Below are 26,515 nucleotides of genomic sequence, written 5' to 3' on the forward strand. Positions count from 1 at the left end.
GCTGAGGATCCGCTAATCTGGATAGCTGCATGTGGAAACCAAATCAAGCTTGCAGAGGAATCTCCAGACAGAAAACAATTGATTAAAGAAAAATCATTAGCCAACAAAAAGAAAAAGCTTTTCTCTACAGAGCAAGCCAAGCATGTCCTTCCTCCTAGGACACTAGCACAAAACTGAGGCATGCTGGGAGTAGTGAGGGTTATAATGGGCTGGTATTTTTTTTTTTTTTGCCATCCAAATTCCCCTGTAGGAGGCAGTATAACCCAAAAGTCTTTAACCACTTGAAGACCAGGCTTTTTCTGGCACTTTTTGTTTAGATAAAATCAGTAGTTTTTTTCTAGAAAATGACTTAAAACTCCCAAACATTATACTTTTTTTTTTTTTTTTTTTTTTTTAGCAGAGACCCTAGGGAATAAAATGGCGATTGTTCCAATTTTTTATGTCACATGGTATTTGCGCAGCGGTATTTCAAATGTAATTTTTTGGGGAAAAATAGATTTTAATTTAAAAAAAAAAAAAAAAAGAAGGACACACAATATATACTCAATGTTTTTGTATGATATAAAAAGATGCTGTTACGCTGAGTTAATAGATAACTAAAATTTCGCACTTTAAAATTGCATACAATGAAATGGCAACAAACTATGATACTTAAAAATCTCCAAAAGCAATGTTTTAAACGCCTATACAGGTTACCAGTTTAAAGTTAGAGAGGAGGTCTAGCGCTAGAAATATTGCTCTCACTCTAATGTTCGTGGAGATACTGCACATGTGTGGTGCAAACACATGTTTACATATGCGTGAAAGTGAAGGAAAATCTCACATTTTGGGTTGTCCGCAGATACAATGGGGACACAAGTTCTAGTGCCCTGAGGGGCTCTAATAGATTCCCTTAATTTGCAGGGATTTCTTCTCACTTCCTGTTCTGACTATGGGACAGGAAGTGAAGGTAAATCTCAATGGGGGAAAAAAAAAAAAAGACGGCAAAAAAAAAAAACTGACCGGGGTTAAAAACCTCCCTTTCTCTACAAAGTGAAAAATAAAAGTTTTGCCTATAGGTCTACTTTTAATTCCAGTGTCCCTTAGTGAATGCTAAAAAAAAAGAAGCTATAAAGTACTGATGTAAATAAAGAATTTTGTCTTGCAAAATTAACAGTACCTAACAAAATCTTGAGAGGTATGGCTGATAAGGGGCTACCTTCTGCTTTTGGTGGAAAGTTACACTAGCAATGTTTGAATTGCCATCTTAATTACCGCTAAACTACATCACCAACCATTCTAGGAAATCACAACGATGCAGCTCAAATTGTATTTAGACATTCAGATATTGTAACTATCATTTATGAAATGCTCCAGCATGTCAATTGAATAAACTGGGATGTGTAGACCATTATTACACTTTGCGCCTTTAGGCAGTTCGAAAGCTTACAAAGAAAGGCAACAGCGGTTGTCACAAATGAAAGTCTTATGAAATATCTTGTTGTTGGATATAACAATGCAGAACCTGCACAAAGCAAGCGGTGTGTATTTTAAAGACATATACTCCAGTAACTTGCATATGCAAAAACTCTTAGCTAGTGTTAAGCGCAATATTAGAAATAATAATCAAAAATTAAATATCTGCTTTGCGTAATAAAAACATAGGTTGTCAATAAACATTAACATGTAAAGGGTGTATTTGTTTTAAAAAATCTGCAATGCTATGTGTCCAGCAAACCGTGAATGGGGCAAAATCAAATGTTCTCCTATTTCCTCTACAGGTCATGTTATTCATTCATAAAAGAAAAAAAAATACAGCAGTTTAGGGAAATCCTTGTAAAATTCAGATTTTTCCTTTATTTTATTCAAAACAAACAAATTTGACAAGGAAAATACTGAATTATGGCCACTAGACTTTAAAAAAAAAAAAAAAAACACACGTCTATACTTACCTGCCCAGTGCAATCGTTTTGCACAGAGCAGCCCCAATCTTCTTCTTCTGGGGTGCCCTGTCAGTGCTCCAGGCCCCTCCTCTTCATGGGGTGCCCCCATGGAAAGCCGCATTCCTTGGGGGCACCTGTGTGTGCTTGCTCCCAAGTCCCACTGCTGCATCTATTAACACAGACAGTGGGAATCAGCCCCGTCCCCCACTCCCGTGACACTGGATTTGACTGAGGGCAGCCAATCCTTTGCTTCTTACCCTACGGTAATCCTTGCGCCCAATTTCCAAGTTGTGCCCATGGCAGTTGTTGCCATTTCATGGTCCCTCATTATCAAGTTCCTAAGTTTCTGAAGATATAACCCTGTTACAAGGTACATAGCAGTCCTGATCTCCTATAATGGTGATACGCAGGCGGACTTCTATGACCTGATCTGATGCTCATCATCATTTTTCACCCACACGGTCACCTTGCAGGACTGCCTGGATATCTCCTTTGCATCTCCCTGTGGCATGTAAGTTGGCCTTTTACAGTGGGTACGGAAAGTATTCAGACCCCCTTACATTTTTCACTCTTTGTTATATTGCAGCCATTTGCTAAAATCATTTAAGTTCATTCTTCTTCCTCATGAATGTACACATAGCACCCCATACTGACAGAAAAACACAGAATTGTTGACATTGTTGCAGATTTATTAAAAAAGAAAAATTGAAATATCACATGGTCCCAAGTATTCAGACCCTTTGCTCGGTATTTAGTAGAAGCCCCCTTTTGATCTAATACAGCCAGGAGTCTTTTTGGGAAAGATGCAACAAGTCTTTCACACCTGGATTTGGGGATCCTCTGCCATTCCTCCTTGCAGATCCTCTCCAGTTCTGTCAGGTTGGATGGTAAACGTTGGTGGACAGCCATTTTTAGGTCTCTCCAGAGATGCTCAATTGGGTTTAAGTCAGGGCTCTGGCTGGGCCATTCAAGAACAGTCACGGAGTTGTTGTGAAGCCACTCCGTTATTTTAGCTGTGTGCTTAGGGTCATTGTCTTGTTGGAAGGTAAACCTTCGGCCCAGTCTGAGGTCCAGAGCACTCTGGAGAAGGTTTTTGTCCAGGATATCCCTGTACTTGGCCGCATTCATCTTTCCCTCGATTGCAACCAGTCATCCTGTCCCTGCAGCTGAAAAACACCCCCACAGCATGATGCTGCCACCACCATGCTTCACTGTTGGGACTGTATTGGACAGGTGATGAGCAGTGCCTGGTTTTCTCCACACATACCGCTTAGAATTAAGGCCAAAAAGTTCTATTTTGGTCTCATCAGACCAGAGAATCTTATTTCTCACCATCTTGGAGTCCTTCAGGTGTTTTTTTAGCAAACTCCATGCGGGCTTTCATGTGTCTTACACTGAGGAGAGGCTTCCGTCGGGCCACTCTGCCATAAAGCCCCGACTGGTGGAGGGCTGCAGTGATGGTTGACTTTCTACAACTTTCTCCCATCTCCTGACTGCATCTCTGGAGCTCAGCCACAGTGATCTTTGGGTTCTTCTTTACCTCTCTCACCAAGGCTCTTCTCCCCCGATAGCTCAGTTTGGCCGGATGGCCAGCTCTAGGAAGGGTTCTGGTCGTCCCAAACGTCTTCCATTTGAGGATTATGGAGGCCACTGTGCTCTTAGGAACCTTAAGTGCAGCAGAAATCTTTTTGTAACCTTGGCCAGATCTGTGCCTTGCCACAATTCTGTCTCTGAGCTCTTCAGGCAGTTCCTTTGACCTCATGATTCTCATTTGCTCTGACATGCATTGTGATCTGGAAGGTCTTATATAGACAGGTGTGTGGCTTTCGTAATCAAGTCCAATCAGTATAATCAAACACAGCTGGACTCAAATGAAGGTGTAGAACCATCTCAAGGATGATCAGAAGAAATGGAAAGCACCTGAGTTAAATATATGAATGTCACAGCAAAGGGTCTGAATACTTAGGACCATGTGATATTTCAGTTTTTCTTTTTTAATAAATCTGCAACAATGTCAACAATTCTGTGTTTTTCTGTCAGTATGGGGTGCTATGTGTACATTCATGAGGAAGAAGAATGAACTTAAATGATTTTAGCAAATGGCTGCAATATAACAAAGAGTGAAAAATTTAAGGGGGTCTGAATACTTTCCGTACCCACTGTATATGCTGAGCATGGGTAAGGTTGTCCAGCCTGCTCCAGCACGTTCTTCCTTCATTCGGAGTTGTGCGCTGGTAGGTGACATTTACAGTTCGAGTTTGCTACCCCACTTTTGTCTGGAACTTGTAGGGTCGTGCCCCCCTTTTGTCTGCTGTCCTAGCTCAGACATAACCTGGGCTGTAGATCCCAGAACTCTAACTCAGTAGACGATTTTGTTTCCCTTATTTTTATGGTTAGGGATTTAAACTGCCTTGGCTAGTTTGTTGGGGACTGCTAAGCAGTAGGGATTTCTTTTTTCAGTTCTCGTTAACCATACACCCGTTCCGGATCTACAATTTGCTTCTCCTCGATCTTCTGTCTCCCTTCCAGTTACTGGTACGTCCTTGGGCACATGTTGGGTCTCCTGTCCTCCACTGCTTCCACATTACTGGAGTTCATCCTGTGTGGCTCCCTCCTGGAGCTTTTAGGTCTGTTACAACAACCATGGATATAAAGTTACTTTCCTGGAATATATGTGGCCTGAACGATAAAGTTAAGAGGTCCCTGATTTTTAAATACCTGCAATCCCATAAACCACATGTCTTATTCTTGCAAGAGATTCATTTAACAGGTAGCAAAATTCTGGCTCTTAGAAGAGCGTGAGTCAAGCAGGGGTTCCGTGGCACTTACTCCACTTACGCGAGAGAAGTTGCTATCCTCCTGAATAAGTCACACCCTTACTTGGTGGAGCAAGTCATTACTGATCCGGGGGTAGATACCTCATATTGATTCTGTAATTGTATGCACTAAGATGGGCATTGGTTAATGTCGATGTTCCACCCCACCCCTGTTTGGATTCCATCATCCTCTACACAATCTCTACCAAAGTAGCTCCTCTTCGGGTACAGCATGTAATCCTGGGCGGGGACTTCAATGCTATTCTGGATAATACGCTGGACTCATCCAACCCACTCAGAACTGTCCCTCCGGATCTGGCTGTTTGGGCAAATGTTCTCAATTTGCAAGAAATTTGGCGGTGGAAGCATCCAGAGGTCAAGTTTTATTCTCATGTTTTGTGTACCTATAAATCAGGTTCTCGTATTGATGTATTGTTTGGATCTGCCTCGGCCCTCTCCTGTGTTTGTGCGACCTACCTCCCGGCAGGTCATTCAGACCATTCCCCTCTCAAAATATTGCTATTTACAGGTAAGAGCCGGGACACGGGATGTTGGAGATAGGCTTCACATTAGGATTGGTGACCCCCGTTTCAGGAAATATAATTCCCTAAAATGTCTGAATTTTGGCAAAACAACGCGGATTCCACCTCTCTTGATGTAGTGTGGGAGGCGTGCAAGGCTCACGCTAGAGGTGAATACGTTTCCTCTATTAAGGCCTTGCACTCCGATTTTGCCTCCCGGACCAATCAACTGGAACAGCGTGAGTTGGAGGCCTCAGTGGCTTTCACATATGATCCGACTCCTGAATTATTATGGGGCCTGTCGCAGATTAGGAGGGAGCTCAGGCTCCATTACACCTCATTGGTCATTTGGTCCTGGCTGCCAAAGTGTTTATCAGGCAATAAAAAGGAAAAAATGCTAGCCAGTCTAGTAGCAGAACCTTCCTATTAAACTGATTTCTGAGATACAGTCTCCTGCAAGGGGCTATGTTACAGACTCAGACAGCATCCTGAGGGAATTCCATCTATATATATATATATATATATATATATATATATATATATATATATATATATATATATATATATATATATATATACACACACACACACACACACACACACACACACACACACACACACTATCAGGATTCCCTTCTGGATCCAATTCCGTCCCTGCTGGATTTCCTGGGAGATGTACAATTGCTGCTTTTTGTCTGCTGAGGAAAGGGAGGTTCTTGACAAACCCCTATTACTCAGAGATTGAGGCAGCTATCTAATACTCCCCCAATCCTTCCCCTTCCCCAATCATTAATCTCCAGGGCCATATGGTCTACCGGGAGAGTTGTACAAAGCCTATATGGCCCTATTGGGCCTCAGGTTACAAAAATGTTTTGCTTATTGCTTGGACAATTACCATATAGTATGAATTAGGCACATATTGTGCCAAAGATCCTCACCAAAGCCCTAGCCAACAGGATAATGCATGTGTTACCATCATATATCAACATTGACCAAACTGGCTTTATGTCTGGTAAATCCACTGATGTTAATATCCACAGGGTTTTCACACATTTCCAGCTTTAGCCTGAAGAGACTGCCTCGAGAGTCTTGGCAGCCTTTGATATCGAAAAACGCTTTTGACACAGTCCAATGGGGTTACTTGATGCAGGTGTTAGAGCGCTCTGGTTTCAGCCCAGTCTTTCGGAAGTGGATTGAGATATACAAAGTCCCTGTAGCTAGCATTAAGCTGAATGGCAAGTTGTCGTCTACCTTTCTGATCCAGAAAGGGACAAGGCAGGGGTGCCCTCTTTCTCCTGCCTTGTTCGCACTGGCCATTGAACCGTTGGCAGAGGCGTTGAGGGCATCCAATAAAGGTAGCTGGGATTCGTGTGGGCTCCATTGTAGACAAGGTAGCACTCTACGCAGATGATTTAATTCTCTTTCTACGGGTCCTTCACTTTAGGAAGCACTACAGATCCTGGACAGCTTTGCGGCACTTTCGGGTCTACATACCAATTGGGGTAAATCCCTTGTGTTACCGATTGATCAAGGGGCTAAAAGGTTGCCTGACTCAAATTCTCCTTTGCAAGGGGCACTGACTATTAAATATTTAGGGATCAATATTTCTCCCAACACTAAGGATTTTAGACATTTTAATTTGTCCCCAGCGCTTAAGTGGTGTAAACAGAGATTGAAAGCCTGGTTACATCTCCCTTTATCCCTTATCATTTAAATAAAATGAAAATCTTCCCAGTTCTATTATACAGTCTTAGGCACTTCCCAGGTTATTTACTGAAATCCTTTTTTAAACAATTAGATTCACTTATAGGTTCTTTCTTATGGCAATCCCGACCAGTTAGATTTAGCAGGAAAGTTTCATGAAGACCCTGGACGCCAGGGGGCTTGGCTTGCCCAGACTTTCATACAAACTATTTGGCAGCCATGCTTACCCATGCTCATAACTGGCTCATCTCCGATGACACAAATGCCTCAGTAGTATTAGAAGCTGCCCATTTATGATCCTAAGAGACCCTCCATAATCTCCTCTACAGGGGTCTGAGAGTCTCTCACCCACCCCTTACAGCCGCTATGAGGGCAGTTATTAAGGCCTGGCATGCGGTCATTACTAAACACAATATAGTGAGCAGTAAAAGGTCCCCATCAACACCGCTTTGGTTCAATTCCATGCTACCGGAATTTAATTCCTTACCAGACCCCGGTCTTTGGGCTGCTAAAGGAATCAGATACCTTTCAGATATTTGTGATGGGAGTGCACTATTTACATTTGATAGGTTGAAAGATAAAATTACACTGCCTAATGCATTCTTCTTCCAATGCCTGCAACTCCGACGCAATTTGGATCATTCTTGTTTAGATTGGAGCAGAACGATTTGGAGGTTCTCTTCCGGGATGACGCTGTCAAAAAAACACTTTCTGCGATCTACAAGTCACTACTTCCCTGCTAACTGCGTGGCTTTCGGAAGAGCAGGACTTGGAAAATGAAGACTGCAATGATCTCTGGGACAGCCCATTTCAAGCACTAATATCAATATCTGGCACTGGTGGACAGATTCAGACTGTACAACAGATGATCAAGAGCCCACAGAGCACAGACTGAATTCATTCCCCACTGATAAGGTTTAGTTCATGATCTATACAAATTTACTCCTCTGAAGGGGCTCACATTACATTTGTTCAGGTAGGATTCTAAATACTAGATAAGAAAATATTCTTCCAATACATTATCCTGATGGTTGAGAGGGAACAGGAATCTCCTTAAAATTCATCAACCCTTAAAGTGATTTTATAAGAGAACAATAGAGCGAGGTATATAGAAGGGGTGTTTTTTTGTGTTTTATAATGAGAGGTTATTAGTAGTAGTTCTATGTTTTTTGTATTATTTGGCTGGGGAATGCCCAAAGGCTATGTTTTGCGCCTATACATTTACATTTTTCAATAAAAAAAACATTTTCAAAAAAAGAATTCCCAAAAGACCTAAACAATTATTATTAAGGCTAATCTTGTATCTACCAAAACAAACATTTTCTATGGAAGGTGGGTTGGTGGAGGGTACCTTGACCATTTAAAGTTGAATATTGATACCAAAAATAAACAAAAGACATACCAATAAGCTCATCTGGTTTTTTGTCCATAAACCGCTCACAGAAGAGAATGAATGCTCTTGCGTTTTCTACAGATGGGCACTCAGCATGTCTGAAGAAGCAAAAAGTGTATAAGTTGAACATAAAAGCAATTGTTGCATATTCAAAGATTGTATTCAGATTGTCAGTCCTGCCAGCCTGCATGCTTGTGCATAACAATACTCATAAAAATAAAAAACAAAAAAATAAAAAAACACAAATCAAAATAAATAAGCTGTGCCCTACAATAAGAGCTTAGTCTGTTTATAAGTCCACATTCTGACTTTTATTATGCCCAAAGTGGTTGTAAAGCCTCTATGCAAGAAGATGAAAAACCTTCTGTGCTGCAGCTCCCCTCAGACCCACCCCTTTTCCTTACCGGAGTCCGATCCGATCCAGCAATGTGCATGAATGCAGCAGCTCCAGCCATTTACTCTCGCCTCATTGGACAGATCGATAGCATCGGGAGCCATTGGCTACTGGCTGCTGTCAATCAAATTCAGTGACATGGGAGCAGGGGACTGGGGCCAATGTCTGTGCCAATGAACACAGCCGCGAGACTCAGGAGTGAGCCAGAGCAGGTAAGCATACACATGTTTATTTTTATTTCAACCCCTTAAAAGTAGCTGTACATTTTGCACAATGTTTCCACCACTCTTCTATACTTAGAAAATTAAGCACATGCTACTCCTAATTAACAAAAAGGGGCACAAGTCCTTTTGTTAGGACCGGTCTGCTCCGTGTTTTACACTGACTATCACAGTCAAAGCACACAGCAGTAGCTGGAGCTGCATGCCCTGGATTCCTCTGTTCATCCCCACCCTCCTGCTCAGCTGAGGGTGGGAGGAGGTAGGAAGGCTGTGCAGGCTCTGTTTGTACAAGCGGGGAGAGGAATGGGAGCTGTCTACTGACAGCTCACATTCCATACACCTGCCCTGGAGCTGGCAGGGATCTTTGCAGAAAACTGCCACATAATTGTGCCACAAAACTGCCACTCTTTGGTAATTAGGCACAGAACAAACTATAGTTTCTATTTAATTGTGAAACAAACTGGCATGACGGGTCTGCTTAGACAGTTTCTTGAGTTTCTGAAGCGCAGTTCATTCCCAGGAATGAAACTCCGGTTATCTCTACAAAGGAGGGACAACAAAAAATTGGTATTGAAAGGAGTATGCAAACCCAACATTTCATATTCTTAAAAGTTTCCTGTACTCTATGTATTGCTTCCTTTGTATGAACTCCCTGGTATTCCTGCCACTCCCTCTGCTTTCTTCTTAAAAACTGACTACACAAAGCAGGAGAACACACCGTGGTCATTTCTCTAGCTGTGCTGGGAACTCAGCTTGCTCTCCTCCAATGATCAGACTTGTCCTGACACATCCCCTGCACAGCCTTTCACTTGGAAGATCAGTGTACTGGGTTTCTCCTCCCTCAGCTCTTATGCAGCTGAAAACAGAGGGAATGCGATCTCTTATTTAAAAAAAAAAAAAAAAGAAGAAGAAGGGGGGGGGGGAGTGTTTATAATGTTTTTTATATGTATAAATGTTTTGCCTTTCATTTAGATTTTAAACTGAACAGGTTGCATTACATATACTTTAACAAATGGCTGTATTTCTTAAACTGGGTATACACTAGTAGGTTTTGAGTTAAAATTCATTCAGAAATTCCATGACCATTTAAAATGTTGTTTGAAAGTAGTTCAAGATTTTGCTTTTAACATTTGATTTTGCACTGAATGGACCGAATGAAAATCACACACAGTTAGAAACTGGTATAAGTGAGAAAACGTTTCCATCCTTCTCCCTTGAATTTTCTTGTCCCTACAGTCAAAAATGGACATCGATTTGATAGCACTAATGCTTAGAACAACAAATTTTCCTACAACGAAAATTGTAGAACAAAAAATTCTAGTAATGTATACCCAGCTTTACACTTGCCGAAAATGTGATTGACAGTCTCAAATATTTGAACTTAGAACTATATTTTTGCTAGAAACACCATCAAAAGTTCCCCCCTTCCACCCTACTCCTCAAAAATGTAAACAACCGTACAGAACTCTGATGGAGATGCTCCGAAAGAAGCAAATCTAAAAAAAATGTATTTAAAACCATGATAGATTACCTTTACATTAATACATTTTTCTGTTTTACAAATAAAGATTAAAAAGGAATGTATGTAACCTTTTTTAACAATCTAGTTAAGGTGAACTATAGCACAGGAATATTTTGCTTTTAAACTGGGACACTACCTGCATAGAGTTTGCATGTTCTTCCTGAGGGTTTCCTCCCACACTCCAAATATATTTTGGTAGGTTAAATGGCTCATATCTGAATTGGTCCTACTATGTATATATAGGAATGTGAGTTAGGGACTTTAGATTGTAAGCTCATTGAGGGCAGGGACTAATGTGAATGCATAATAATTGTAAAATGCTGCATAAATTGTCTGCCCTATACAAATACCCGCAATAAATAAACTAGGAGGTGGTGCTTTTGGCTCCAAAAGAAATATCTTGTTTACACAGTTCAGGGACTCCTCATTGGCAGCAACTTATCACACAGCTCAGATAGACATTTCAGACTAATCCTGGTTTTAAATTATTGACTCATAACATCCATGCTAAAAATATAGCATGCTAACCAGGCAAATAGCATTTTCAGAAGGAATGGTCATCAATGACAGTTTTTTTATGGTCTGTTGTAATAAATCCCCTACTCAGTTTGAAGTATAAGCTGACAATTAGGCAAAAATTTGAAAATTATTTATTTTTTTTTTTACCATTTTGTGCCATGCTTTTTATTTATTATTATTTCTAAATAGACAGACAGGAACTAAGGCAGCATTGAGCTGCACTCTGTTTTTTTTACAGGATTTTTTTTTTGAGCATTTGTACCGGAATTTTTGGGGGAATTGGCCTGAGCATTTCCTATTTTATTTGTTTTAAGCCAACAAAAAGCTAGTTACTGGGGGAAATAAAATGTGCATAAGGCAGATTACGTTGTGCACTGGTAAAGCAAGGTATTCATGAGAAACAAGTAGATAAATTGGAGGATGATGATTAAACAAATAAAACTTGCTTCCAAATAAACCATGAACATTTATTGTGTGGCCATAGATAAACACACATTCCAGATACAAAACACAGTCATGTGTGAATGGCACAGTCTAATTTTAAAAAGGTAAAAGCCCAAGTCTCATCCAACCTAAAACACTAAATGGAGGGCCCAAGGTTCACATGCCAGCAAAGAGGCTCGCTGGGATCAGTTGTTGGTGTCCCACAGGAAAGGCACACATCATGTGGTGTGCAGTAAGGCTGGAGCCCACCAAGAAGATGGCTGCTCACAGGATGGAGACAATAATGCAGCAGGGCAAAAGGAGATGACGTGGCCACTCCGATGGCCTGTTTAAAAAGGAAAGGGAGGGACCAGGGGGGCTCTCTCTACAATCAGATAATGTGTTTCAAAGCTCCCAGGTTCTTTGCCAAATTGAGAGATGGGCCACCGGAGTGGCCACATCATCTCCCTTGCCCTGCTGCATTATTGTCTCCATCCTGTAGCCATTTTCTTGGTTGCCTCCAGCCTTACTACACACTACACTGATGTGTGCTTTTCCTGCAGGACACCAACAGCTGATCCCAGCGAGCCTTCAGGCTACTATGTAATCCTCGAGCCAAGTGCTGGGCCCTCCATTCAGGCTGGGTTCACACTATTGTGCATTAGATGCGGGTTTCCCCACACCCAATATGCATGTCAGGAGATTGCGTTCGGCTTGCTATGGAGCCGGTTCACATATCTCTGGTGTGGCTCTAGACCATTTCAGGTCCGAATTCAGCCAAAAATTCGGACTGAAATCAGACCTGAAACTATGAACAGAGACAAACCGGACCCCTGCTGTGAGCAGCTCCATGTGCAGTGTGAACCCAGTGTATATGGGCCATACACACTATACAATTGTCTATAGATTTTTTTCCTTTAGGGCTCTTTCACACGGGCTTTCCGTATGTCCGCAAATCATCCTATTTTTTTGCGGACATAATGTAAGTCTATGGCATTGCGGATGTCAGCGGAATACCATCCGCTGACATCCGATTTCCTTCCTTTCAGTTCTGTTCCGTTTTTTGGAACGGAACAGAACCCTATGTTTCCTCCATTCAAAAAACGGAAAGGAAGGAAAATCGGATGTCAGCGGTGTCATCCGCTGACATCCGCAATCCCCATAGACTTACATTAGGTCCGCATATCAGCCGCAAACGGATGGGATGATATGCGGACCTACGGAGCGGATGACAGAAATGTCATCCGCTCCGTGAAAAAAAAAAAAAAAAAAGGACCGCAGCGGAGCTTTCACATGGAAAGCCCGTGTGAAACAGCCCTTAGATTTACCAAAACCATATAATATGAGGTCAAACCTAAACACTTTCAATTTGTATGCAATCTGGCAGGCCCTGCACTACATAGTAAAGTTAATCTAAAGGAAATCTAACAACAAAAGTTGTATAGTGTGTATCCAGTGTTAGTGTTTGAGGTTGGTTGAGACTTGGGCTGTTTTAATCTGGACTGTGTGCTTTATCTTTGGCCACACACAAAGTTTCTTCATGGTTTATATGGAAGATTTATTTGTTTATTCATCATCCTATAATTTATCTACTTGTTTCTTACAGATACCCTGACTCTACCAGTTCGCCTTTGCATTTCTGTTTTGGATATCTCTATTCCTCCAGTGGATTGCATGCAGCACAGGACTGAGTCAATAGAATGCATGGTACTACCACATATAACTGCTAGCTAATTCTATGGATGAGCGCCTTGGGTCTGTTTGTTGCATTTTAATAGGCAGATTAATGTTCCCTTGGTATTGGGATTCATGAGAAAGTGAACTGAAAATCCCTTTCTGAAAGTGACCAGCTAAACCCGAACCAGCTGACAGCTAACTAGGTTAAATGGGGAAATTTGTTAGAACTGGTGCAGCTGCATGCTGCAATAAAACTAAAGTCAATATCTGACATCACAAGAATGGCAAACATTTAATACACTCCTTGATTTATTGCAGTCATTTTCATACTGTTTACTTTGATTTCCACACTGTTGAAAGAATGAGAAAAAAAAAAAAAGTCCTACAAAAATAAAAATAAATCTGTTTAACCAAGATTGTATTATACAGCTCTCCACCTTAAAGGAGAAGCTTTGCTTGTTCACACCCTCCCCTCTTCCACTGCCACATTTGGCAGTTTTGGGGAAGGGGGGTGGGGGGGGGGGAGAGAGCAGATACCTGGTTTTGACAGTTACCCACTCCCACTTTCGTGTAAGATCACCACCAATCGGCAATCTTTGACATTTCTGGCCCCTCCTCATTCCCCCTGCTGCCTTCTGGGACACACGGAGGTCCCAGAAAACGGCGTGACTCTCACATGTGCAGTAGGAAACCAGCTACACAGCCGGTTTTCCTTACTTGCAAAGCCTGGCAGCTGCACCCGAAGCCAATTGACAAATCAGCTTGGGGTTCCGAGATTGCGGGATCCCTGGACAGGTAAGTGTCCTTATATTAAAAAGACAGCATCTACTGTATTTGTAGTGCTAACTTCTAATTTTTTTTCCTCAGATGGGAACTCCACTTTAAAAAGTAAAACCACTCAGTCAGGTTCTGTACATACAGATTACCTGTTGCTACGTGGCTATATTGCGATTCTGCTGTCAGAACAATGGATGACATCAAACATTACTGTTGAATCTTCTTACTGGTTACAAATACCTAGCTACAGTGCCTTGCGAAAGTATTCGGCCCCCTTGAACTTTGCGACCTTTTGCCACATTTCAGGCTTCAAACATAAAGATATAAAACTGTAATTTTTTGTGAAGAATCAGCAACAAGTGCGACACACTCATGAAGTGGAACGAAATTTATTGGATATTTCAAACTTTGTTAAATAAAAAACTGGAAAAATTGGGCGTGCAAAATTATTCAGCCCCTTTACTTTCAGTGCAGCAAACTCTCTCCAGAAGTTCAGTGAGGATCTCTGAATGATCCAATGTTGACCTAAATGACTAATGATGATAAATAGAATCCACCTGTGTGTAATCAAGTCTCCGTATAAATGCACCTGCATTGTGATAGTCTCAGAGGTCCGTTTAACCACCTCCCACCTGGGCCATTGTAAATATACGGCCGGGTGGGAGTCTCCTCCTTCTGATCGGACGTTCCGGAACGTCCTTCAGAAGGAGAGAGATCGCGCCGCCGCGGGCACGCGCAGCGGCGCGATCTCGATGTGCCTGTGTCCCTCGGACACAGAGCAACAAGCCTCGGCAGGAGGGCCCTGTGATTGGCCCTCCTGATCACATGACGGCTGTGTCCAATCACAGCCGTCATGTAATGTCAATAGAGCCGTTGTAACGGCTTCGATCTCTTCTCCTCCTGACAGATCATGTCAGTGAGGAGAAGAGCAGAGGATCTCTATTACAGCCGGGGGGATCAGTGAGTATTTCTAATTACTCACTGATCACAGGGGGGGTCTGTGCTGGTAATCAGATGATTGATTACCAGTGCAGCCCTGGGGGGAGGGGGTGCCACTAGAGCCACCAGGGATGCCCACCCATGACCACCAGGGATGCCCACCATGGCCACCAGGGATGGCAAACAGGGCTCAGAGAGCCTGCCAGTGGTGCCCCCCTATTAGTGCTGCCCACCAATGCCATCTATTAGTGCTGCCCACCAGTGCCCGTTATTGCCATCTATCAGTGCCGCCCACCAGTGCCCATTATTGCCCACCAGTGCTGCCCATCAGTGCCCCCCATCAGCGCCGCCTATCAGTGCCCATCAGCGCCGCCTATCAGTGCCCATCAGCGCTGCCTATCAGTGCCCATCAGCGCTGCCTATCAGTGCCCATCAGTGCTGCCTATCAGTGCCCATCAGCGCTGCCTATCAGTGCCCATCAGCGCTGCCTATCAGTGCCCACCAATGCTGCATATCAGTGCTATCAATGCCACATATCAGTGCCCATCAGTGCTGCATATCAGTGCTACCTATCAGTGCCCATCAATGCTGCATATCATTGCCACCCCATCAGTGTCTCCTCATCAGTGCCTGTCAGTGCGGCGTCATCAGTGCTCATCAGTGCAGGAAAAAACATATCTATTTACAAAATTTTATAACCTAAACAAAAAACTTTTTTTTTTTTTTTCAAACTTTTCGGTCTTTTTTTATTTGTGCACCAAAAAAAGAAAAAAACTGGCGGTGATCAAATACCACCAAAAGAAAGCTCTATTTGTGGGGAAAAAATGACACAAATTTGGTTTAGGTACAGTGTTGCATGACCGCGCAATTGTCATTCAAAATGCAACAGCGCTAAAAGCTGAAAATTGGTCTGGGAAGGAAGGGGGTTTAAGTGCCCAGTATTGAGGTGGTTAAAGCGCAGAGAGCATCATGAAGAACAAGGAACACACCAGGCAAGTCCGAGATACTGTTGTGGAGAAGTTTAAAGCCGGATTTGGATACAAAAAGATTTTCCAAGTTTTAAACATCCCAATGAGCACTGTGCAAGCGATAATATTGAAATGGAAGGAGTATCAGATCACTGCAAATCTACGAAGACCTGGCCGTCCCTCTAAACTTTCAGCTCATACAAGGAGAAGACTGATCAGAGATGCAGCCAAGAGGCCCATGATCACTCTGGATGAAGTGCAGAGATCTACAGCTGAGGTGGGAGACTCTGTCCATAGGACAACAATCAGTCGTGCACAAATCTGGCCTTTATGGAAGAGTGGCAAGAAGAAAGCCATTTCTTAAAGATATCCATAAAAAGTGTTGTTTAAAGCTTGCCACAAGCCACCTGGGAGACACACCAAACATGTGGAAGAAGGTGCTCTGGTAAGATGAAACCAAAATCGAACTTTTTGGCAACAATGCAAAAAACGTTATGTTTGGACTAAAAGCAACACAGCTCAACACCCTGAGCACACCATCCCCACTGTCAACATGGTGGTGGCAGCATCATGGTTTGGGCCTACTTTTCTTCAGCAGGGACAGGGAAGATGGTTAAAATTGATGGAGCCAAATACAGGACCATTGTGGAAGAAAACCTGATGGGAGTCTGCAAAAGACCTGAGACTGGGACGGAGATTTGTCTTCCAACAAGACAATGATCCAAAACATAAAGCAAAATATACAATGGAATGGTTCACAAATAAACATATCCAGGTGTTAGAATGGCCAAGTCAAAGTCCAGACCTGAATCCAATCGAGAATCTGTGGAAAGAACTGAAAACTGCTGTTCACAAACGCTCTCCATCCAACCTCACTGAGTTCGAGCTGTTTTGCAAGGAGGAATGGGCAAAAATTTCAGTCTCTTGATGTTCAAAACTGATAGAGACATACCCCAAGCGACTTACAGCTGTAATAGCAGCAAAAGGTGGCGCTACAAAGTATTAACTTAAGGGGGCTGAATAATTTTGCATGCCCAATTTTTCCGTTTTTTATTTGTTAAAAGAGTTTGAAATATCCAATAAATTTTGTTCCACTTTATGATTGTGTCCCACTTGTTTATTCTTCACAAAAAAAATACAGTTTTATATCTTTATGTTTGAAGCCTGAAATGTGGCAAAAGGTCGAAAAGTTCAAGGGGGCCGAATATTCGCAAGGCACTGTAGCATACTGTATGTAAACCATATTACTAAGGTCAAAACTGCACACTGAAAGAAGAAGAAAAAAAAAAAAAACGAACATAAATGTTCACACACAGGGGAACTCACAGACCCAGTACCACAGAACATTTTTTTTAAATAGAACTATAGGCAATACTTTTTTTTACATTTTGTATACAGTAAAGTGAGGGTTTTAACCCCTGTGCCAAAAAAGGCCACATCCTACTTCCCTTTTCTTCAAAAACGACAAACATATTTTCTGTTTATGGACATGATCAAGGAAGTTATAGGACAGGTGTGGCAGAAAACTGAAAAGAGGTTTTCTCTCAACCCTATGCACAAATTATACCCCTTTACAGGAAGAAAAAGAAGGGGTTTCGCTTGACTCGCCAACGGTTGATGCAGCAGTGGTCTGCCTGTTAACCCCCTCCCATCCGCGCTACAGCCTATATACGGCTGCAGCGCAGACTCGAATTTTCGGGAGGCCGTTTTTAAACGGCCTCCAGTGACACGCCCCCCCGCGCGCTCCTGCGAGCGCGCATCGGGGAGAATCTGTGTCGGCCGTGTCTCTTGGACACGGCCGATCACAGATCGTGGTGAATGGCCAATCACAGCGGCCATTCACCACGTGATCAAGCCGTCCAATGAGAGATGATCTCATATGTAAACATATGAGATCATCTCTCATCGCCGGCGCTCCTTCCTCACACAGACACTGCAGTGTGAGGAAGGAGGGGGAGCCGACAGCCGCTGGGGACACAGAGACATGTAATCAGGGCACTGATCACCAGTGCCCTGATTACTGAAGGTAAAAAAACCACACACATTGCCCCCCCATCAGTGCCCACAGTGCCCGCCATCAGTGCCCCCATCAATGCCCACAATCAGTGCCCATAGTGCTGCCAGTCAGTGCCCATCAGTGCCTGCTCATCTAGGCACTGATGAGCACTGACTGGCAGCACTATGGGCACTGAGTGTGGGCACTGATGGTGCTGCCCATCAGTGCTCATCAGTGCCGCCCATCAGTGCTCATCAGTGCCACCCGTCAGTGTCCATCAGTGCCACCCGTCAGTGTCCATCAGTGCCGCCTATCAGTGCCCATCAGTGCCGCCCGTCAGTGCCACCTCTCAGTGCCCAGCAGTGCCACCTCTCAGTACCCAGCAGTGCCACCTCTCAGTACCCAGCAGTGCCGCCTATCAGTGCCGCCTATCAGTGCCGCCTATCAGTGCTCATCAGTGCGGCATATTAGTACCTCCTCATCAGTGCCCATAAGTGCCACCTCATCAGTGCCCATAAGTGCCACCTCATCAGTGCCCATAAGTGCAGCCTATCAGTGCCAATAAGTGCAGCCTATCAGTGCCCATCAGTGCCGCCTCATCAGCGCACATCAGTGAGGGAGAAAAATTTATTTTCAAAATTTACTCGCAGAAAATAAGAAAAACTTTTTTTTTTTTTTTCAAAATTTTCTGTCTTTTTTCTTTTTTTTTTGTAAAAAATAAAAAACCCAGAGATGATTACATACCACCAAAAGAAAGCTCTGTTTGTGTGAAAAAAAAGATAAAAATTTCATATGGGTACAGTGTAGCATGACCGCGCAATTGTCATTCAAAGTGTGAGAGCGCTGAAAGCTGAAAATTGGCCTGGATGGGAAGGGTGTTTAAGTGCATAGAAGGCAAGTGGTTAAAGAATGGGACACTCCCAATGGAGGATTCAGCTTTTTTTAAGGATATCATGAACAGAAGAATTGATTTAGATCTCAAAAAGGCCTATCAGGCAGCCGGAGCAGCCTGCCGCCCAGCTGTGGCCCTTACGTCAGTGGCTAGCGCCCTGAAGGTGTGGACTCAAAACATCGAAAGAGGGGTAAAAGGAGGGAGTGCCAAGAGCAGATATCATTAGCGCCTTGGACGAGCTGAAGGTGTCGGCAGATTTTATAGGTGAGGCCGCAATTCACACAGTCAAATGCTCCGCCAGAGCAACTTAACATAGGGTCACGGCAAAGAGAGCCTTGTGTTTGAAGCTCAGCAGATGCGTCTTCTCGGTGCAAGATACCCTTTGAGGGCAAGTTTCTCTTTGGTACCAAGATAGAGATCTCCATCTCGAGAGTGTCGGGGGGGCAAATCTGAGCTCCCACAGGACAAGAACCAAAAGGGAGGTCAAAACCTTTTTTTTCAGTAGATTCCATTCATCCAGGGCCAGAGACTCGAGGTTCACTCGTCGGACCGGGACCGCAGGCAGGCAAAAAGGGACACAGGCAGCCTTCCTCAGAGCTCACAAGCAGAAGATGCCAAGTGCCCCACAAGAACCCAAGTCTTTTTGAAGGTGCACAGTCTCAGATGCTCCCAGTAGGAGCCAGGCTGGCGCATTTTGCGGACATCTGGGCAAGAAACTGTACAGACTCTTGGGTAAAAACCACAGTCACTCAGGGCCATTCCTGGGGATTCCTCAACACACCCCCTTCCAGATCATTTTTTGCCCACCAAGGCCCCAGAGACACAACAGAAGGCTGCTGTTCTATTTCAGTACGTTCAGACCTGGTACAGCAAGCATTAACACAGAAATGTACACTGGGTTTTACGCCACCCTATTCGTGGTCTGCAAAAAGGACGGAGGGTGGCGCCCAGTTATCGACTTAAAGAGGCTGAAATCGCTTTATTGGACTGGAGAAGTTGAAGATGGAATCCGTTCACACAGTCATTCAGACCATACAGCTGGGCAACTGGATGCTCTCACTAGATCTGCAAGACGCATATCTCCACATCCCAATCTTACCAGCCTTTCAGAGGTACGCGAGATTTGCGATCGGTCACCTACAGTTTACCAATCTTCTATTTGGTCTGCGCACATCCCCAAGGACCTTCACAAAAAAGGTCCCCATTGCCATATTAGCCCCACTTAGGGTGCAGGGACTTCGAGTCCACCACTATCTGGATAATATCCTACTGTTAGCCAGGGATCGAGAGGAACTACCATCACACAGGGAAATCCTCGTTTACACCCTGCAGAAGTTTGGGTGGATCATCAACTTAAAAAAAAGCAGACTCAACCTGACCCAGCAGTTGGTATACCTAGCAGCACTCTTCGATACAACCAAAGCATCGGACTCTATTTTGGCAGAGAAGGCGGTGACAATCAGGAGAAGAATCTTAGCAGCGGCAACTGCTACCCACCTGTCAGCCTTCCAGTTCCTCAATCTTTTGGGCACCATGTCATCATGCATCCCAATGATCCCCTGGGCTCACTGGTACCTTCAGTAAAGCTTCCTAGCGCAGTGGAGGAACCAGAATTTGGCGCAACTAATAGCAATGTCTTTCGATATGAGAAAGCGCCTACAGTGGTGGCTAAAGGCAGAGTCCCTGAAGAAATTGCAGCCCTTAGGTCCTTTAATTAGGATCATTGTTACGACCGACGCCAGCGAAACAGGCTGGGGGGTGCACTGCGAAGGTCTATCGGTCCAGGGCAGATAAAACTTTCCCGCCAAAGCAATGATTTCCATGGTACTGGAGCTGAAAGCAGCCTTCCGGGCTCTCAGGGCCCTGCACCACAAGTTTAAGAATCGACAAATCACTCTACAGATAGACGGCCACGGTCGCCTATATTCAGCGCCGGGTGGGGGGGACTCGCAGCAGTATGTTGCTGAGGGAAGTAGAACCCATAATGACCTGGGTGAAAGTTCACCAGCATTCTCTGAGCTCAGTCTACCTCCCTGGGAGGTTGAATACACAAGCAGATCTGTGACAGCAATTCCTGGATCATTCAGAATGAGCCTTGCATCCCAAAGTGTTTGCATAGTTGGTCCACAGGTGGGGTCTACCGCAAATCTACCCCTTTGCATCCCACAACATCCACAAGCTTCCGAGATTCTTGTCTAGATTCCGCATCCCCAGGCCGAGGGGACAGATGCACAACCTTGGAATTGCAGTCTTGCTTATGCTTTCCTTCCTACGTCTCTGATAATGAGATTCCTCCTTAGGCTATTAAAAGTACAGGTGACAGTCATTGCCATTCTCCCAATCTGCTCATGTAGACCCTGGTTCCCCTTGGCGATCCACCTCAGCAAGCAACATCCAATTGCCCTGCCAGTGTTCCCGCACCTCTTGGTGCAGGGCACATCTCTACATCTGAATATATATGCAGGCGCTGGAACTACGAGCTTGGCTATTGGGAGGGGTAGGCTGGAGAGCTTAGGGTGTGCCTCTGAAGTGATTTTCACCTTACTGAGGGCCAGAAAACCAACTACTAATAAAGTCTACACCAAAATCTGTGACAGGTTCGCACTCCTGCTGGATGGAAAAGGCTTGGATCCTGCAGCCCCCCCTTTATCAGCAGTACTAGACTTTCTTCAGCCGTGCTTGGATATGGGCCTTAGCCTCAGCTCATTAAAAGTGCAGATATGCGCAATTTCAGCAATAACCCGAGTTAGATGGGCTGAGGATCCATTAATTAGGCAATTCCTAAAAGCAGTCATCAAGATTCGCCCACCGAATAAAAGGGTTTTTTCCCCAATGGGATCTGTCAGTACTGCTGGGCTTTCGGTCGGAACATCCATTTGCTCTAAAGACTGTTATCTTTGGAACATAGCTTACAAATCCGTTTTCTTAACAGCGATAACCTCCAGCAGGAAAGATACAGGCCCTGGGAGCCTCACAACAACGTATAAGGTTCTTCCCAGATCGAGTCGAGTTGAGGCCGGTTGACCACTTTGTACCAAAGGTGGCAACTTCCTTCCACCAGTTAGGTATTTGGGCTTTGCCCAATTGCACAGAAGAGCATTCAGAGACTCTGCATGAGTTAGAGGTTTTCAGAACTTTGAAAAAATACTTATCCGTTACCGCACCCCTCAGATCTTCTGACAAGCTCTTTATAATCCCAACAGGGAAGCACTAGAGGGAAGAGGCCACTACAAGAACTTTGGCAGGATGGATCGTCAAACTTATACATAGAGCATATAGTGCGAGGGGCCGTGAGCTTCCTTCAGTGGTGACTGCGCACTCTACCAAGGCGGCGGCAATTTTGTGGGCGGCCTTCTCGAACATTTCTATGGAAACCATCCATAGAACGGCATCTTGGTCTTCCCAGAACACCTAAGACAATATAGAGTTGATCTGGACGCCTTGTCATCTGTAGATTTCAGCAGAAGGACTATACAGTCTCCTGTTATGTGGAAAAATAAAATTTGGTTTTGGTTTGTTCAAGCAGTACCCATCCTGTCGGCTAGTTATTTATCACTAGTGTGCTGCCATGTTGGTGTCAGGAAAATGGAAAATTGTATCAAATACTTACCGTCATTTTCCTTTCCGGATGCCAAACCAAGGCAGCATACGGTCCCACCTTTGTACATTTCGGTATGTGGCTTATTACAAAGAATAGGGGGATGTCTAACAACTCCTTTTTTTATGCTATTCACTGGTCCTGAGGGAGTGGTCAAGAGACGGAACACTAGCATGCTGCCATGGTTTGGCAACAGGAAAGGAAAATTTGATACAATTTTCCGTTATTTTTTAACAGGCCTGTATAAAGTGGTTCTAAAGACAGAAGGTTTTCTATCTTAATGCATTCTTTACAAAAGGATTAAAAACCTTCTGTGTGCAGCAGCCCCCCTAATACTTACCTGAGACCCATCTTGATCCAGCAATGTTGCACCAGAGACTCAGGTGTCCGGGGAATCTCCCTCATTAGCTAAGACAGCAGCGGGCGCCATTGGCTCCGGCTGCTGTCAAAGTCAGTGAGCCAATGAGAAGAGAGAGGGGGTGGGTCCAAGCAGCGGCTCTGTGTCTAAATGGACACTCAGAGCAGCAGCTCAGCTCGGGTGCCCTCATAGCAAGCTGCTTGCTGTGGGGGAACTCAGCAGGAGAAGGGGCAGGAGCACCAGAGGGGAACCCAAGAAGAGGAGGATCTGGACTGCTTTGTGTAAAACCACTGCACAGAACAGGTAAGTATAAAATGTTATTTTAAAACAAACAAAAAAAGACTTTAATATCACTTTAAGTCCTTTCTCTAGTTACAAACAAGTAGGCAAAAAATGTAATTAACCACTTGAAGAACAAGCCTTTTGCAAATATTTGTTGTTTACAAGTTAAAATTAGTATTTTTTTGCTAGAAAACTACTTCGAACCCCCAAACATTATATTTTATTTCTTGAGCAGAGACCCTAGAAAATAAAATGGCGGTCTTCGCAATATTTTGTGTCGCACTGTATTTGCGCAGTGGTCTTTCAAATACTATTTTTGGGGGAAAAATACACTTTAATAAATATAATATTAAAAAAAAAAAAGTCAAGTTAGCCCAATTTTTTTTGTAAATAGATACCCAACATGTCATGCTTTAGAATAGCACACACTTGTGGAATGGCGACAAACTACAGTACTTAAAAATCACCATAGGCAATGCTTTAAAATATTTAAACGGTTACCAGTTTAGTGTTACAGAGGAGGTCTTGCGCTAGAACTACTGCTCTCGCTCCAACAATCGCTGCATTAGTGTGGTTTGAGCACTGTTTACATTTGCAAGCACGACTTGCGTATGCATTTGCTTCTGCGCATGAGCACGGAGGGATGAGGCGTTTAAACCCCTCCTCTGCACTTGAAAAAAACACCAAAATCAGCATTTTTGAATACTTTCCATTTTTGAAAACTGGCGCCGTTGGCTCTCAAGTAAACCAGAAGTGAAGTCGTGACGTTGCTTCTGGGTTACAATATCCGAGCCCTGATCAAAGCCAATTCCAGCTTAGTTCGGGTCTACCGCTGGGACAGGAGAGCCTAGCTGCATCGGTTGCCATTACAAGAGAGCCAACCGTCAGCTCTAAAGAACAGTGGGGGAGAGGCCTGCAGCTGCAAGCATCACTCTGGTAAAACCATTTGAAGCCAAATGACGTACAGGTATGCGATTTGATGGCAAGTGGTTAAAGACTTAAAATGTACACACAGATATACCTTCATCATAGCCACAGGCTATTAAAAAGTAAATCTGTTACAAACTGTCTCACCCTGCTCTTCACAACTTCAGTTGTCCTGTATCCTCGATAATCAGTGAGTCATTAAAGGGCGATCTGCTGACAGCCTAAAGATTTACTGCTGCGGATGGGGGGAGTAAATAACAGCTATAACACAGACTATGAGAGTCTAGGAGAAGTGACCGGACAAACTCTGCTGCCAGGAAGACACAAAAGCTAAACTTACAAGAATAGTGTGGTATCTCTCCCCTTTCTACATAGCAGCTGCAGCACTATGATCCTGAGCACTGTAAAAGCTCATTTTAGCCTTCCTCTGTAGCTGAGCCAAGACATACAATCAAGGCAGGAAATGCACTCATTTTAAAATACAGAAAGTGACATATAGTTTTTGAGACCAAGGAGAGGGGGAGAGTTTCTAATAAGGCAGTGACTGGCTTCAACCAAATGGCGGACTCCAACAAGAAAAACAAGAGCAATGCTGGGGGAAATTTGGAACACACACTAATTTTGGTAGTTTAATTATTAATGTGGAACATATGTTCTTTTGAAGGTTATCAAACTGTTTTTACTTAAATTCCCTATGTTTTACAACCTGTCAAAACAAAAATAGCCAATGTGTACTTGTATACCAACCTAGTGCTTTACAAAGTATTCTTGTTGCCATACAAACTTCAATGAAATGGCTCTATCAAAACACATTACCAAGTGCAGGTTTTTAATGTGTACTTACCCCTTGCACTGAAGTTTTATATACGTTATCCCTTCTTTTTCTATCTCAGCACGGTCATAGAATCTTGTAGTATTAGTCAAATCAATTAACAGCCCCATTTTTACCTGAAACAAATGAAAAATTATTTAGGTCTGTATGCAAACAAGCCAAATCTCCCATTTGGAGGTCACATTAAATATTCAAGCAGTTTTTTGTCTTTTTAAAGTCCAACACCCACGCATGAGCGAGAGTGACATCATCCTGGCCAGTCAAAGTGGCTGAAGATCGAAACTCTGAAGAACACTGGCTGAACATGCCAGCGACCAGTGAGGGACTGCATTGATGGATTGGAGGCAAGTATAGTTCCACTTGAATATATTTACCTTTCTCTGATGTCTTCTAGCTAGTAATGTTACATGTCAGTTCCTCTTCTTCTCCAAATCTGCTCCAGCAGCAGGCTGTTCTTAGAGATACATAGAGAGGCACTAACATGATGATGATGGCTCTACATCTATATCCACTATGAATGAAGGTCGCCATGGGAATGCTCCCACAGCAGACAGGGCCATGACTCCCTTGATTCATAGTATGTCCTCAGTCATCCAGGTTAAATGACAGCCAAGTATTACTCAGCCCAAAAGACCGAGGACATCCTTTGGTGAAAAAGCCATCTATGCTGAATTTTTGTTTGGTACAATAGCCGAGGGCCCATATTATTTATTTTAAATGTTGCTCTTAGTTGGACTTAAAGTTATCTTTACATGTTACAAAAAGTTATCCAATGTTTCTACTGCTGTTAGGAGAAAAATGCGAATGACATAGCCACGGGACTGGGAGCATGGTGGGCTCCTTCATATCGTCTAACACTATAGTATGTAATAAAGGTGGAGGCATAAGGGTAGGTCAGAAATCTTTGGGATGGTAAAAGCTAGAAGTGAAAGCCAAGCACAGGGAATGAACAATTCCTGGAGCCTGTACTATAATGTATAACTTAAAGACAGATGTGGGGTTAGCACAGTGTCTCATAAGGGATGCGAATTAGTCTTGATATTAGCCTCCTTTAATACCTTGTACACCAACAGATTAGGAGAAGCAGAAGCTAGATGATGCAAAAGCAAGCAGATAACCCACTGAAAAGAGTGCGGAATAAGCAGAGAGGATGACCTCACCAGCGTTCTCCTGCGCAATCACAGACCAGTTTTTTTAAAGCATATCTAAACCCAGGAACAAAAACTGATAAAATTGCAGATTACTGGTCTGTAGATGTGGCGGCTGCATTTGATTTCTTTTTTCACACTTTTAAGCCATTTTAAACCTGACAATCGTGCAATTAACACACTTTTCCTAGAGTGAAAGCATTGTCTGTCACCTTAGAAAATTGTGTTAGCAATACAGAACACTTCCTTCTCTTCTTCATAATGGGGGAGGTGTTTTGTAGTCCACAGAGCTATCAGGGGACAACGCTAACTGATGAGAGTCCAAAGAGAGAGCACAGAAAGTTATCAGCTCACAAGATTTCTGAATGAATGAACAGCCTTTTTTTTTTTTTTTTGCACTTGTTGAAAAGATTTAATAAAACACTTTCTATGGTATATTTACAAGATTGAAAATGAGAAAATAAGAAAATTGTATTGTTAGTATAAATACATTTTAGGCAAGTTCAGCTGAAGTAATAGCGCTTGATCTGTCAATAGTTTAGGGTTGGATGTTTCTCAGAATTAGCAATATATTCTAGTAGATACCATATCGATGCATTATAAGATAATCATATAAATGGAGAGCAACTGCCTATGACTGCACCACTGACCAGTTAGTATGTGAGGATATTACTACCTGTGTTATT

The 26,515-nt window shown here is 43.3% G+C and overlaps 1 protein-coding gene across 1 annotated transcript in view; it reads right to left on the minus strand.

Moving 5' to 3' along the window:
• The window catches only part of RNGTT (RNA guanylyltransferase and 5'-phosphatase), a 641,023-nt gene that overhangs the window by 603,698 nt on the left and 10,810 nt on the right, over positions 1-26,515 (minus strand). Inside the window, exons 3-4 of the mRNA XM_082249686.1 lie at positions 24,694-24,797; positions 8,366-8,454 (exon numbers count right to left, since the gene is read on the minus strand). Of these exons, the coding sequence (XP_082105812.1) occupies positions 8,366-8,454; positions 24,694-24,797 (193 nt within the window). The remainder of the gene's footprint in view (positions 1-8,365; positions 8,455-24,693; positions 24,798-26,515) is intronic.

The sequence above is a fragment of the Pelophylax lessonae genome, assembly GCF_965119305.1.
Source record: "Pelophylax lessonae genome assembly, chromosome: 3".
Classification (NCBI taxonomy): domain Eukaryota; kingdom Metazoa; phylum Chordata; class Amphibia; order Anura; family Ranidae; genus Pelophylax; species Pelophylax lessonae.